The 13,735-nt window shown below is 40.5% G+C and overlaps 1 protein-coding gene across 1 annotated transcript in view; it reads left to right on the top strand.

Annotated features, from left to right (window-relative positions):
* Positions 1-13,735, top strand: part of FRK (fyn related Src family tyrosine kinase) — a 56,086-nt gene that overhangs the window by 38,301 nt on the left and 4,050 nt on the right. The window contains exons 5-6 of the mRNA XM_009681699.2: positions 4,401-4,559; positions 11,731-11,912. Of these exons, the coding sequence (XP_009679994.2) occupies positions 4,401-4,559; positions 11,731-11,912 (341 nt within the window). The remainder of the gene's footprint in view (positions 1-4,400; positions 4,560-11,730; positions 11,913-13,735) is intronic.

Below are 13,735 nucleotides of genomic sequence, written 5' to 3'. Positions count from 1 at the left end.
TTTGTAAGACGGAGAGGTCAACCTGAGATTTTTTCATGTTTAATGAACAAGCAGTTTTGAATGATTTCCTGTTTTTGTTATAAGTTTATTTCCGTCTCTAGAGAAAATATTTGACACTCTCCTAATGAAGGCCTCAGAAATATTGATCTAGAATCTTTTTTTTTTCTCTGACTCTTTGAAGAATTTTTTCAGAGCCAGTGGTAGATTATGGAGCGCTTCAGAATGTCAGAATGATTAGTCTGTAATCTTCATATTTAGACAAGATTTCCATTAACCTTGCAGGAAGAATCACAAGATTTGTAATTAGACTAGGAACTTTTAATTAAACTAATGCCAAGTCTTGTAAAATAGCTTTAATATCTTTTATTAATACATCAATATTTAGAACTTTTTGTTATCCTAAACATCATTTGTTAGTGTGAGACAGGCTCTCATTATGGTAAAAATCATAAGTATTGATCTGTTAATTAGTACCAGCCCTGCTATGTCACCTCTTCACTTTATGTTTTGTTCAGAAGTTGCACTGCAGCACTCTGTCCCTTGGGGTACACTCCGTTGTGGAGGATAGGGGTAGTGTTCATGTCCTTCCATCTCTTCCTCCTCTTTGTTTCTCTTTAGGCTTCTCTGGTATTCCCACCTCCACCTGTTCTCCGTCATTTTTAGGCAATATCAGCCATGGTGGCTGCTTATACCCTTTCTGTGACTACCATAAATGGCCAAGGATTTAAGTTTCCACCTTCTTTGATCTTCTGGTTGATTTTTCAGTCATACGCTGGTCCTTGCTATGTCCAAACTAGGATGTAGTTCAGTTAAAATGTCAAAGGTGCAGCAGGAGGATTTTTTGGAAGGGACTCCTATTGACAAAAGTCAAAAGCACTTTTCAGAATCAATTTCTAGGTGTGTGGGGAGAAGCTGAAGAGCTTATACTTTATCTATTTGGTGCTCCTGTCAATGGGGTGCCCATGATGGATTTCCTTCTCTACCAGCCCTCTGATTATGCAGACTTCTTTTAATGCTCCCCTATATCCTGTCCCAAAATAGTCTTTGCATGAAAAATAATAATCCTTCAGAGGAGAATCCCATGGGAACATTTTAAGATACCTATAAAACTCCTTGTCTTATGCAGTCATCCTGCATAATGTCAAAGCAACAGAATCTGCATAACTTTATAGGAGTGTGACTGAAAACACAATTACTTTAGATTTCAGGTGAAAAGTTTTAACTGTGCAGGTTTGTCCTGTATCCTCTGCACTGTGAAGAACACATTTCCCATAGGGAATATGAAAGTGCACAGTCATGAACCATCTTACGTCAAAGAATTTTATTACATGAGCCAATGGCAGCCTTGTTTAAGCTTTTGGCAGTGAGTTGCTCTAAAGTTTTGGCAGCTCATTGAAGACACCACAGCTGGAAATTACAGTTTCTTGGAAGAACATTAGTATTTCCAAGCTACAGTGACTAAAATGACTGGCTTGTAAGTCAGAAGGCCCAGAACTGTAGATCTTGTTGAAACAATCTGTTGATCACTGTGACTATAAACAAAAAGCAGTAGAGACATGATGCCTTCATTCAGATGATTGTCTTATTTGTTTATTGGCATTTCTGCTTTGGAAAAATCTGTGATGTTTTACCAAGGTGAAAGCATAGTGATGGATGTGTGAATGAAAAAAAACAAAACACAAGAATGTCTTTCCCTTAAGGAACATATTTTATGACTTTTGAGTTATTGATCCACAGTTATCAGAGAGGTATAGGGATCAGCAGGTAGGAAAATGGTCTAGAAGCCAGAAATTGCTATTTTTGTTCTTGACTCTGCACAACCCTGTCTTGCTGTAGGTCCCTGAGCATGTCATTTCACAGTTTTGTTTTTATTTCTTCATTGAGACATTGGGGTTTTTTTTTCTATTTAAGCGGAAATTGTTGCAACAGGGGTTTGCACTTTGTCCTGTGCTGAGTGTGATGGATTCTCTAGGAACTATTGTCTAGGCTGTCTTGCTTCTTCAACTGTTAGCACATAAAGTAGACATCTATCATCACCAGTTAATCCTCTCTGAGAAAGTTCCTTCAGCCTATTCAGTTTGACAGATGTATTTGTCATTATTATATAGTAAGGCGTCTCCCAAGTTTATCTCTTTTGCATGGAAACTGCCAAAGCAGTTTTTGTTTAGGAGACAGTACCCCCCAAATAAACTTTGGCTTGGCACAGTTATCAGACGTTTTAATGATACTTTCAGTTCTTGAATATTTCATCTCTTTGGTGCATATGCAGCATAAATAGCTTTGCACTCAGGAAATCCTCAGAATTTGCCTGAACAAAAAAATTATTTTATTGCATGGTTCAGTGCTTAACACTAACTTGTAGGTTAACTTGTGTGTGATGAGAAAACTACTTGACTGTTGGCAGATATCTGACTAATTCTTCTATTAATATAAACAGTTTATACTCTAATGGTCTCTTGTATTGCTAAGAACTTGCAGTTTTTAATGTTATTCCTTTATTACACACAGATTAACTAAGAATTTCCCTGTACATAAGTTCAATGTCCTCTCTATATAAGCTCATTGTGCCTAGACTTATTCAGGAGACAAGATTACTTTGAAGTTGTTTTGAAGGCTTATCAAAAGTTGCAAACAGACTGTCCTCCAGAGTGGCTTATCAAATATTTAAAGAGCACTTAGGCCAGTGGAAACTAGATAGAAATAATTAAACTTTCTCTCTAAGTCATTTCCAAATTATTGCTGTTTCTCTTACAATCTGAAGCTTCCTCAATTCTTCTAGAAAAAATCTTCAGAAAGAAAGTAATTAATACTGATATGCCTGCTTTAAGTAGGCTTACATTAGAGGTGATTTCTGGAAAAAAAATGGGAAAGGGGGCCACTTATTGACACATATCAACATTATTTTTTTCTTAAATAGGACTTTAGCATTTACAAACATGTTTCTCATTTGCTGTCCCCCTCAGAAAAAATCAAAACTGTGTTTTCTTCAGCTACTGATCAATTTACTCTCAAACTGGTGTCTTGCAGATGCTTGTTATAATAAAGGTTTATATTCACTAGTAAATTTTTAACCACATGGTTTCTACCTATAATAATTGCTATTTTTACTATGTTTGCCACTTATTGCTGAAAATTTCTACTTCATTGAAAACACATATATTTAAATACAAACTAAAAAGAGAAATTAGTTGAAATGCCACATGGCATATGTTTTATGTATTTCATTTATATAAACTGTTTCTAATTAATTTGTAGCAATCAATTAGATTTTGTTTGTTTGTCTTTAGAAGACAGATTTTACTTTGCTTATCTGATTGCTAAAACACACAAAACTGATAAGACCTTTTTTAAATGTAAATACAAGTACTCTTTCAAGTAAGTAAAACAGAAACTTATACTTTAAGGAATACTAGAAATACTGGTCTTTGTCACTGATTTATTACTATTATTAATTACTTTGCAGGGTAAAGAGGGATTCACTGTTATTCGGTTAGAAGAAATACTTCCTTCTTTATGACTTTTTTAGCAGATGTCATAAATTAAAGGAAAAAAAGTTTGGTTTCAAGTTGGAAGAAGTTTATAGAATAATTAAACTGACAGATTCCTTGTAGGCAAACTTTGATGATGAAAACAAGTCAGATTATCAACTTTTAAATGATGTGAAGAAATACTGCATAATTTATGATTTTAATTATGTTTGTCGAACCTCTAATGATATCTGATTGCTCTTGGATCATCCATAGAGAAAACTTTTCTTCTTTATTTGTGCATTTTTTTCAAATCGATCCACCTATTCAGGATATATGAGTTCTAATCCTACCTTTGCCACTGACTTTAGCTCCCTGTGCCACTTCTATATAGAGTTATATATTATATAATATTTATTTATGTTTATATATATAAAAATGCTCACACGTGCTCTTTGTATGCTAAAGTGATTTCAGTGCTTTCAGGCTTTGATTGTTGAAGCTGAAAAAAATAATGCCACAATTTTTTATTTCAGTACTAATTTTATGTTAGAAATTTTGTATCCATTATCTAGACATTCTTACCTCAGTTTCTGGGCATTCTGTTAATCGGGAGTAACATAATTTTTTGCATAAATTTTATGAGCTAACATTCTAGCCTCATTTTCTTCAACCTTGGGAAAATCATTTTTAACCTTTACATACCTGGTGGCTGGACCACATATGCTTTCTATGCCTATGCAATTGTCATGTTTCACTCGTTAGTTTTTGTTCAGCTGCACTGTCTGTTTTCTCTGGGAACTGTGAAGATTTGAGATGCTGATGTACTGGCACAGACAAAAAGCACTCTCAGTTATTCCCTTAAGACTACCAAGCAGGTAGGAAAGCCTTTAATAGCTTTAGCTTATCTTTTGTTATATGTTGTTGTTTCAGGTTCAATGGATCCAAAGGACTTTCTGAGGGAAGCACAGATAATGAAGAACTTGAGACATCCAAAGCTAATACAGCTTTATGCTGTTTGCACTTTAGAGGATCCAATTTATATTATTACTGAGCTGATGAGATATGGAAGTCTTCTAGAATACCTTCAAAGTAAGCAAACAACTATAAACTCATTCCAAGCTTTCAGTTTACTAAATGAACTAGCATAAAAGATAGAAGGACAACACTTTGGTTTAATATAGAAGTGGCAGTATTTGTTGGGGTTGGGGACGGGAAAAAGAAAAAGGTTTATGAATTCTTGTCATACCAAATTATTTTAGAACGTGTAGGAGAGAGTCGATTTCACAGTTTGATTCTTGCGTCGTAATGACCCACATTTTTCTACCCAGTTCTATTAATAGATTGGAACTTACATGCACAGAATAAAAAGATAAGCATACAGAAGGGAAGAAGGCATGGAAGGACTTTTGGTGTATGTTTGTCCCTTGCCTATCACATCAGGGCTCTTATCTCAGCAGGACTCCACAGTACGTTTCTGAAGGCAAATAACAGTTAAAAATGAAGTTGTACAGCCTGGAACAGTCTAGCATAGTGATAGCACTTTAAGTTCATCTCAGCTATTGAGAAAATCCTGATCCTAGTGCTGTTCTGCATTTTCAGTTTAGCAAATGCCTCTGAAATCCTAAGTGTCTTTAAAGCTGTAATGATCTTTTGAAGATGAAACGTTCACTCCAGTTGCCTTGGCAACTTAGGGGCTTAGGGGTCTCCAACCCCTAAGGCAAAGCCCTGTGAAATATCATAGACAGTATCTACCTTAACACACACCTTCTCCCATCCCCTCTGTGGAACCATTTCTTAAGGGAAATGTCCATTAGAGGGATAGCCCCGTTAGGAAGTACGGAGACAGGGGATGCAAGGAACTTGGCCAGATCGTCTGAAGTTTTGTAGGCATTTAGTTGCCAGAGGCAGTGAGGCACTTATTTCTTTTAACTTCTGATCTTTGGGGCCTTTGTGTGTTGAGTGCTGCTTGTCTGATTGAAAGAGCCCAGCACATCAAGAAAAAGATTGCCATTCCTGAAAACATTTATTGTATGGGAGAAAAAGCTCTGAGAAAGCCAGGATGAATCACAGTTATTGCAGAACTGAAAACTGGCCTGTGCTCTCGCACCGAGTCTGACATGTCCAGGACGCCTCAGTGTTGCGGCTTATGTGTAGATCAGTTGCCAGCATATGCGGTGCAGCTGCCCTTGCTGTAGGCAGGGTGTGTATGCAGACTGATCTGTGCCAAGGCACTGATTCCTATAGACCTGTGTCAGAATGACTGTGAAAAGTGAGTTTCTAGGCAACCATCAACACAAGAGTAAAAATGGCTAATAGAAAGCAGCCTAGTGGTATGCCTGATGATCTGCGCACGAGAGGATAAACAGAACTGAGAGGTGGAGGCGTTCTGATGGGAATCGGTAGGAGAAAAGTCATTGTTGTCGATTAGAGTAATAAGGAAACAGATCTGAAGCTCACGTAGAGTTCTGCGTCTGGATATGATCTGCGCTCGCTGGAGGGCAGTGCACAGTTCCTGATAAGCGTTCTTGAAATTCAGCCACCTCAAAGACCAGGAAAACATTTCCACAAGGCTGCTAATTCTGTTTGCACTATGAGTGAATATGGCAAATTGGAAAAGAAGGAAAGTCTGGAGATCATTTTTTGGTCGAATTTCTCCTTCTAAAAGTACATGGTATATTTTACTGGCTTAAAAAACAAACAAGCCAAAAAAAGAAAGCAAAAAACAATCCTATAAGGTAATGTTTTGTTCATGATGACTATCATACTCCACCATAAAGACAGCTATGTAATAACAATGGGCATGTGATTCCCCTGTGCACTCTGTGAATTTGCTCTTGGATACCTCCTGATGAACACACCTATGCAAAGTTGTTGAGGTGCCACCAATATGGGAGAAATGTAACTGAAAACTTTCTTCATTGTTGGATATGAATGAAATTGTTATAAATGTATGAATATTTTTATCAATTCTGATAGACCTGAGGCTTGTTCTAGCAGGGACACAGTCTTGAAATGTGGTGAATTATTACCAAGGCAATATTCTCAACAGGGGAAAGCGTTGTTTAATTTCTTTTTTTTTTGTTTTTTGTCAGGTGTCTGTCAGTGAGAATGTTTTCCTGTCTTTCCTAAATGAGATATTGTGATTGATTGATTAGAACAAGGTGCAAACCCTGAGCCTTCTCTAACATTTTCTGTAATAAGTTTTTCATGTAAGGGAGATGATTTTTTCAAAAAATGTTAATAAATAAGGACATGGAGATGCTACACTTTCTTTTATGATAAAGAACAAGCCATGGGAAGCTTTTATAGATTCATCAGTATTGTCTGGTTTTGAGTGTGGAAGTTATATTAACTTTGCCATTTTGCTGTACTTTTTCTTCCCAAGAACACTTTGAAACAAACTAACACACATAATATATCCAGATGAATGCAGATGCAAACCCTTCTTCCCTGCTCTGAACAAGCTAGATGAGAACTAGCTCGACTCTGGAAATGTCTGTAGCTGTACGACTGCAGTGCTGGGCTTGAAATTGTGTAGTTTGGGTGGCCAAACATCCTGGGATGTCAGAGGTGTATTCAGGAATCTTTATATGAGAACAATACATGATTTGCGCTTTCACCCATGCTTTCCTCCTTTATCCTGTCACACAGCTTGTACCTCCTGATCTGCCTGCGCTCTTCCCTGGAGTTTTCCGTTCTTTGGCCCTAGAATGGCAGCGGCTCAGAACCAGGCCAGGCGGAGCAAAAGAAATACTCTAAGAGCGAGGGCTGCTGTGGCTTCTTCCTTGCTCCCTCAACCCACACGCCAAACGCAGCAGTTCAGCCTGATCTGGGATCCCAAACAGGCCCCATCCAAATAAACAGTCTTTCAGTTGCAGCTTCAGCTATAGAGGTGGATCTCTTCCCGGTTGTTTAACACAGTGCCTCTCTGTGTCCTGGGGGAAAAAAAAAAGATGTGAGGAATCACAGAATCACAGAATCGTTTAGGTTGGAAGGGACCTCTGGAGATCATCTCGTCCAACCTCCCTGCTCAACCAGGGTCACCTAGAGCATATTGCCCAGGATCACATCCAGACGGCTTTTGAATATCTCCAGCGAAGGAGACTCCACTACCTCTGTGGGCAACCTGTTCCAATGCTCTGTCACCCTCACAGTGAAGAAGTTTTTCCTCAGGTTCAGATGGAACTTCCTGTGGTTCAGTTTGTGCCCGTTGCCTCTTGTCCTGTTGCTGGGCACCACGGAGAAGAGGCTGGCCTCATCCTCTTGACACTCCCCCTTCAGATACTTGTACACGTTGATGAGATCCCCTCTCAATCTTCTCTTCTCCAGGCTGAACAGGTCCAGCTCTTGCGGTCTTTCTTCCTAGGAGAGGTGCTCCAGCCCTCTAATCATCTTGGCAGCCCTCCGCTGGACTCTCTCCAGGAGTGCCATGTCTCTCTTGTACTGGGGAGCCCAGAACTGGAAACAGTCCTCCAGGTGAGGCCTCCGCAGGGCTGAGGAGAGGGGCAGGATCACCTCCCTGGACCTGCTGGCAACACTGTTCCTTGTGTAACCCAGGATACCCTTGGCCTTCTTGGCCACAAGGGCACACTGCTGCCTCATGCTCAACTTGTTGTCCACCAGCACTCCCAGGGCCTTCTCTGCAGAGCTACTTTCCAGCAGGTCAACCCCCAGCCTGTCCTGGTGCATGGGATTATTCCTGCCTAGGTGCAGGACCTTGCACTTGCCTGTGTTGAACTTCAGGAGGTTCCTCTCCGCCCAGCTCTCCAGCCTGTCCAGGTCCCTCTGAAGGGCAGCACAGTCTTCTGGTGTGTCAGCCTCTCCCCACAGTTTAGTCTCATCAGCAAACTTGCTGAGGGTGCACTCTGTCCCTTCCTCCAGGTCAGTGATGAATACATTGAACAAGACTGGAACCAGGACTGACCCCTGGGGGACACCACTAGCCACAGGCCTCCAACTTGACTCTGCGCCATCCACCACAACCCTCTGAGCTCGGCCATCCAGCCAGTTCTCAAGCCACCTCACCGTCCACTCATCCAGCCCACGCTTCCTGAGTTTACCTAGGAGGATGTGATGGGAGACGGTGTCAAAAGCCTTGCTGAAGTCCAGGGAGACAACATCCACTGCTCTGCCCTCATCTACCCAGCCAGTCCTTCCATCACAGAAGGCTGTCAGATTGGTCAAGCATGATTTCCCTTTGGTGAATCCATGCTGACTACTCCTGATCACCTTCTTGTCCTCCACATGCTTAGTGATGACCTCCAGGAGGAGCTGTTCCATCAGCTCTCCAGGGACGGAGGTGAGGCTGACAGGCCTGTAGTTCCCTGGCTCCTCCTTCTTGCCCTTTTGGAAGACTGGGGTGACACTGGCTTTCTTCCAGTCCTCGGGCACCTCTCCTGATCTCCAGGACCTTCCCAAGATGATGGAGAGTGGCCTGGCTATAACATCTGCCGACTCCCTCAGCACTCGTGGGTGCATCCCATCGGGGCCCATGGATTTGTGGATGTCAAGTTTGGACAAAAGATCTCTAACCTGATCCTCCTCAACCAAGGGAGAGTCTTCCTTTCTCCAGCCTTCCTCTCTTGTCTCCAAGGTCTGGAATTCCTGAGGACTGGCCTTAGCAGTGAAGACGGAAGCAAAGGCAGCATTCAATAACTCTGCCTTCTCTGTATCCTTCGTCACCAGGGCACCCGCCCTATTCAGCAGCAGGCCCACGTTTTCCCTCGTCTTCCTTTTGCTCTTGATGTATTTGAAGAAGGCCTTCTTGTTGTCCTTGACATCCCTTGCCAGATTTAATTCCAACTGGGCCTTAGCCTTCCTTGTCGCATCCCTGCACGCTCTGACAACGTCCCTGTATTCCTCGCAAGTGGCCTGTCCCCCTTTCCACATTCTGTGTACTTCCTTCTTCTGTTGGAGTTTTGCCAGGAGTTCCTTGCTCATCCATGCAGGTCTCCTGCCCGCTTTGCTGGACTTCTTCCTCAGAGGGATGCACTGCTCTTGAGCCTGGAGGAGGTGATGCTTGAATATTAACCAGCTTTCTTGGACCCCTCTTCCTTCTAGGGCCCTACCCCATGAGATTCCCCTAAGTAGGTCCCTGAAGAGGCCAAAGTTAGCTCTCCTGAAGTCCAGGGTTGCAATCCCTGGAAGGGATCCCTGGAATCCTCCCTGGAACCCTCCCTGGAACCCTCCCTGGAACCCAAGGAAGGGTTTAGGAGCTCTCACTCCTGCTCTGGACTCAAACAGCTTATGAAACACGAGGCTTATCAGTCGGCCTTTGGCCATGCTAATGGTATCTTTTATCTCTTGGGTTCCTGTATGGAGCAAGCGTGTGTCAGGTCAGCACAGCAGAGAGCAGGCTTGAGCAGAGCCAGAGGTTGGATGACCCTATGCCTGAGTCTGTCTGCACCTTGTCTGCTGTCACTAAGTAGTTCAGTTTGTGTGGATGAAGGAGCAACGTGAAAGGGCACATGGTGGGAAGGTTTTAATTCTGAGTTACATAAGCTAGTTTCCAAAACCCGTATACCCTTGTAGACACTATACATCTTTAGTTACTTTCTGATTAAATGCAACATATGCTTCATTTGTGGATTTATATCCTTGTCCAGCAATCTAAATAGTAAATATCTGCGACTTACCAGAACTGCCAGACTTCAAAGTGCTATATTATTCTGTGGCCTGATGATGGCTTTTCTTGATGGTTAAGCCATGGGTTGTCACAAAGCCTGATTTTTCTCTTTTAAAGGTCAAGACTGCTATTAAGCATATGTATGGGAGAGGAAAAGAATTTCTGACTCAATAATAGAAGTAAATAATCTCAGTGCTGGATTATCATGACAATGAGTTTAACCTTGAAAAGGAAGTAGGACAATACGTACACAGGACAAATTTAATAATCTAAAACTCATTTCTTTTACCTATTCATCTCAGAACATTCAGATGAGCAGGAAATTCGAAGCCTGGAGACTGCAGAATAGATTAGTAAACAATAGAATTTCACACTCTTCATAAGGAGTGATTGCAAAGTTAGGTCAGATAAAATGCCAGAACTGAAGAAGGCTATGCAAAACAATGCTAACAATGCTAAATCAATTCAAAATAAGCAGCAGAAAACTGCCAGCTACAAATGATTTATTTCTTTAACCCAAGGACACTAAGGAGCAGTCATCACTGTCAGTGAGAAAGGAGAACTGCCAATGAATACAGCAGCAAGCACTCAGCTTTTTGGTATCGGGAAGATTTTGAAATAGAAAGTCACAGCTGTTTTGAATATTAGATGCTACATGGTAGGCACTTACGCTTCAGTGCTGCAAGCTCTGGGTTTGGATGACAGGTGCCTGAATATAGCACTGATTTGGCTTACCTAGATTACTTAGGGGTATGAATTCTTTTCTCTGCTATGATGAGTTCAGCTGTCCCCAAAATGCCACAAAGGCCCTGAATTTGAATTCTAATGTGTTATACCTCAGTGACATTTTTTGGTACCTGTCTTACTATTTATGGCTACAGTTTTTCGTGGCCGTAAGGGTCTTTTCTTCATTTGTGGAGGCAACGTATTCTGCTCAAAGTTGTTATTGCTTTGTCTGAACAGCCTGTCTCTTATTACCAAGTCTCTATTTCTAGGACTTACTGATCTTATAGTGGTGTGAATGGCATGAACATTGCTTCAGAAAGTTCTACAAAAGAAGCAGACAGCTTGAAAGCAACTGAAGGAGTCTTAGTATTGAGTAGCAGCAACAGAGATAGCAGCATGAAGCAGTCAAGTGGACTTGAAAGTGAAAATGAGAGTTACACTTGACAGCAAATGGTGTATTTCCTAGTAAGAATCATTGGAGAATGGGGAGCAGGGCTCATTTTGTGCTTTTCTCTCTTCAGTCAGCTTTGGCTGTACCCAGTGAGTACTGATATTAACTCTTAATCACATTTTGGAACAGGTTGTGCACTTATTAGAAAGGCAAAAACCTGCCTTGCTGTTAGTAGATAAATGTCATTGTCTTTGGAATGTTTCAACAGCTCCTTCAGCTACTGTATTTATTATCTACCCTTTAATACAAGATGACAGAGGCACTGTTACTCCATTGTAATGAAACTAGCTGCATAACTTTGTGTAGTATCATTTACTTAACTGCTAGTATTTGGGCTCTTTTTATTTCATTGCTTTGTCTTCTCAACTATGCTGGCTATTTGGACTAGTCAATTGGCATGTTATTTATAGCTGAATGCCATTAATGTTATGTTATCCTTGTCTTGTTCTTTTAAACAGAGGATGCGGGCTCCCAAATCCATCTGTCACATCAAGTAGACATGGCTGCTCAGGTGGCCTCAGGGATGGCTTACCTGGAAACCCGGAACTATATTCATCGGGATTTGGCAGCCAGGAATGTCCTTGTTGGTGAACACAGTATTTGCAAAGTGGCAGATTTTGGACTTGCAAGAGTTTTTAAGGTGGGTTGTGAGAAGATGAATTGGCGATTGGAACGCCTCTACTTCAGCTCTGAGGGAAAAACAGAAAAGATCAACTAAAGTATAAACTGCAACCCCTGAATTGCTGGGGGTGAGAAAAAGGCATGTCCGGTGGAAAAAAAGGTGCTCCCATAGGTAACAACCTTGTATCCTCTGGTTTCATTACTGCAAGTTTAGAAGCTGGCCTGTGCCTTTGCTCCAGCTAGTCCAGAGCCTGCTAGGTTGTCCACTCAAGCACCGAGGAAGGAGCCTGGAAGGACCCTTTGCTGCACAACCTTTTTCCACAATGCCAGTGTCTGGCACATGGAGAGAGATGGCAGGAATTATGGCAAGGGTTATATTCCTGAGCTTTTAAAGGAAGACATATAAGAATCTATTGATGGCGATTCCTTCCTTTATCCCTCCCGCACTTCCTCTGTGCTGCCTGGTAATGCAGGTTGCCATCATAAAAATCTTATTCCTCTGCACAGCTAGCAGCAGAGTTCATAAGGTGAGCTCTCAGACATTTAAATCTGATGCAGTTTCAAGTTCTTTGTCATTGCACTTTTTTTTTCTTTTTCTTTAGCCTTTGAGGATGTGGACTACCAAGTAATGATGACTGAGATAGCTGTGGTTTAGAAATGAGATTTCCTACTTCTTAGAAGGATTTGATCAGAGTTGGAAAGATTTAGCTTACCGTATTTTATAGATTTCAACATGTAATCCATAACTTGTGAGGTCTTATTGTTTTTATTGATTTATATTCTTGCACCAAGAGAGAAAAACTGAGAAAAAAGCCCTTCTAGTTTTTTTTTTTTTTTCCATTCAAGAATCAGAAATTGAGGTTCATAACAGACTTAGATTTATTAGATATTGAAATATAAAATAATGGCTTGACAGTGGCATCAGGGGACTTTGAAGGTGCTTTTTGCATAATTTTTGTTCTTATATTTATGCATAAAGATGAGATTGCATGGTTTTAAATATGAAAAATATATATTTTAAATGAACTGGGCTTACAATGCTTGAACCTCACTAGAGAGGTTAGTAACTTACAGTTGTTGACAGTTCTTGTTAAAATTGAACTTTTCTAAAATACTCTGTCATGGAGTAGTCTTGGTAGACTTCCTTAGGAATGTTATGGTTCCTAAGTGTAAGTATTAATGTGATCACATACAAAGATCTCAAAGTATTGATTAGAGAAACACGGAACATCAATTCACATCATTCCTTGTTCTCAGAGAGGAGTATTATGGTCAAGACGCCAACTGTATCAGTAAGTAGGTACAAGACACTAACAGTCACAATCTTGCCAAAAGCATAGGATAGTGCATTATAGCTAGGAATGAGTATATTCTATATTTAAAACAAAACAAAACAAAAAAAAACCCCTGTACATATTTGTCTAAAGTTACATGTGCAAATCCTGGCCAAGGCTTGGATGTGGATGGTGTATACTAAGCAACATTTAGGAGTCAGAGAAATAATAAATGTTCCCAAAGTTTAGATGTCTGTGCTCTAAAGCTTTAAGGACATGAATCTATGGGTAAAAAAAATTAACTCAAATTGCAAGTAAATAATTTTCCTTTTTCTATATGTTCGCCATCTTCACTTTGCATGAATTAATTGGAGCCACTGTAAGCTAATATGTTAATTTAAATCATTTGGAGTTTGTTCTCTGGTCCTGAAACTTGCTTAAGTGATTATTATAAAGTCAATGGCCCTTCAGCACTGCAATAAATCACAAAACAAAGGTTCTGAAATTCATTAGCTCTTTCTCTTGCATTCTCCATTTATTGAAGACCAGACATGAAGCCATTTGGTCT

This window comes from Struthio camelus, chromosome 3, assembly GCF_040807025.1.
Source record: "Struthio camelus isolate bStrCam1 chromosome 3, bStrCam1.hap1, whole genome shotgun sequence".
NCBI lineage: Eukaryota > Metazoa > Chordata > Aves > Struthioniformes > Struthionidae > Struthio > Struthio camelus.
This window is presented reverse-complemented; position numbering and strand designations above follow the sequence as displayed.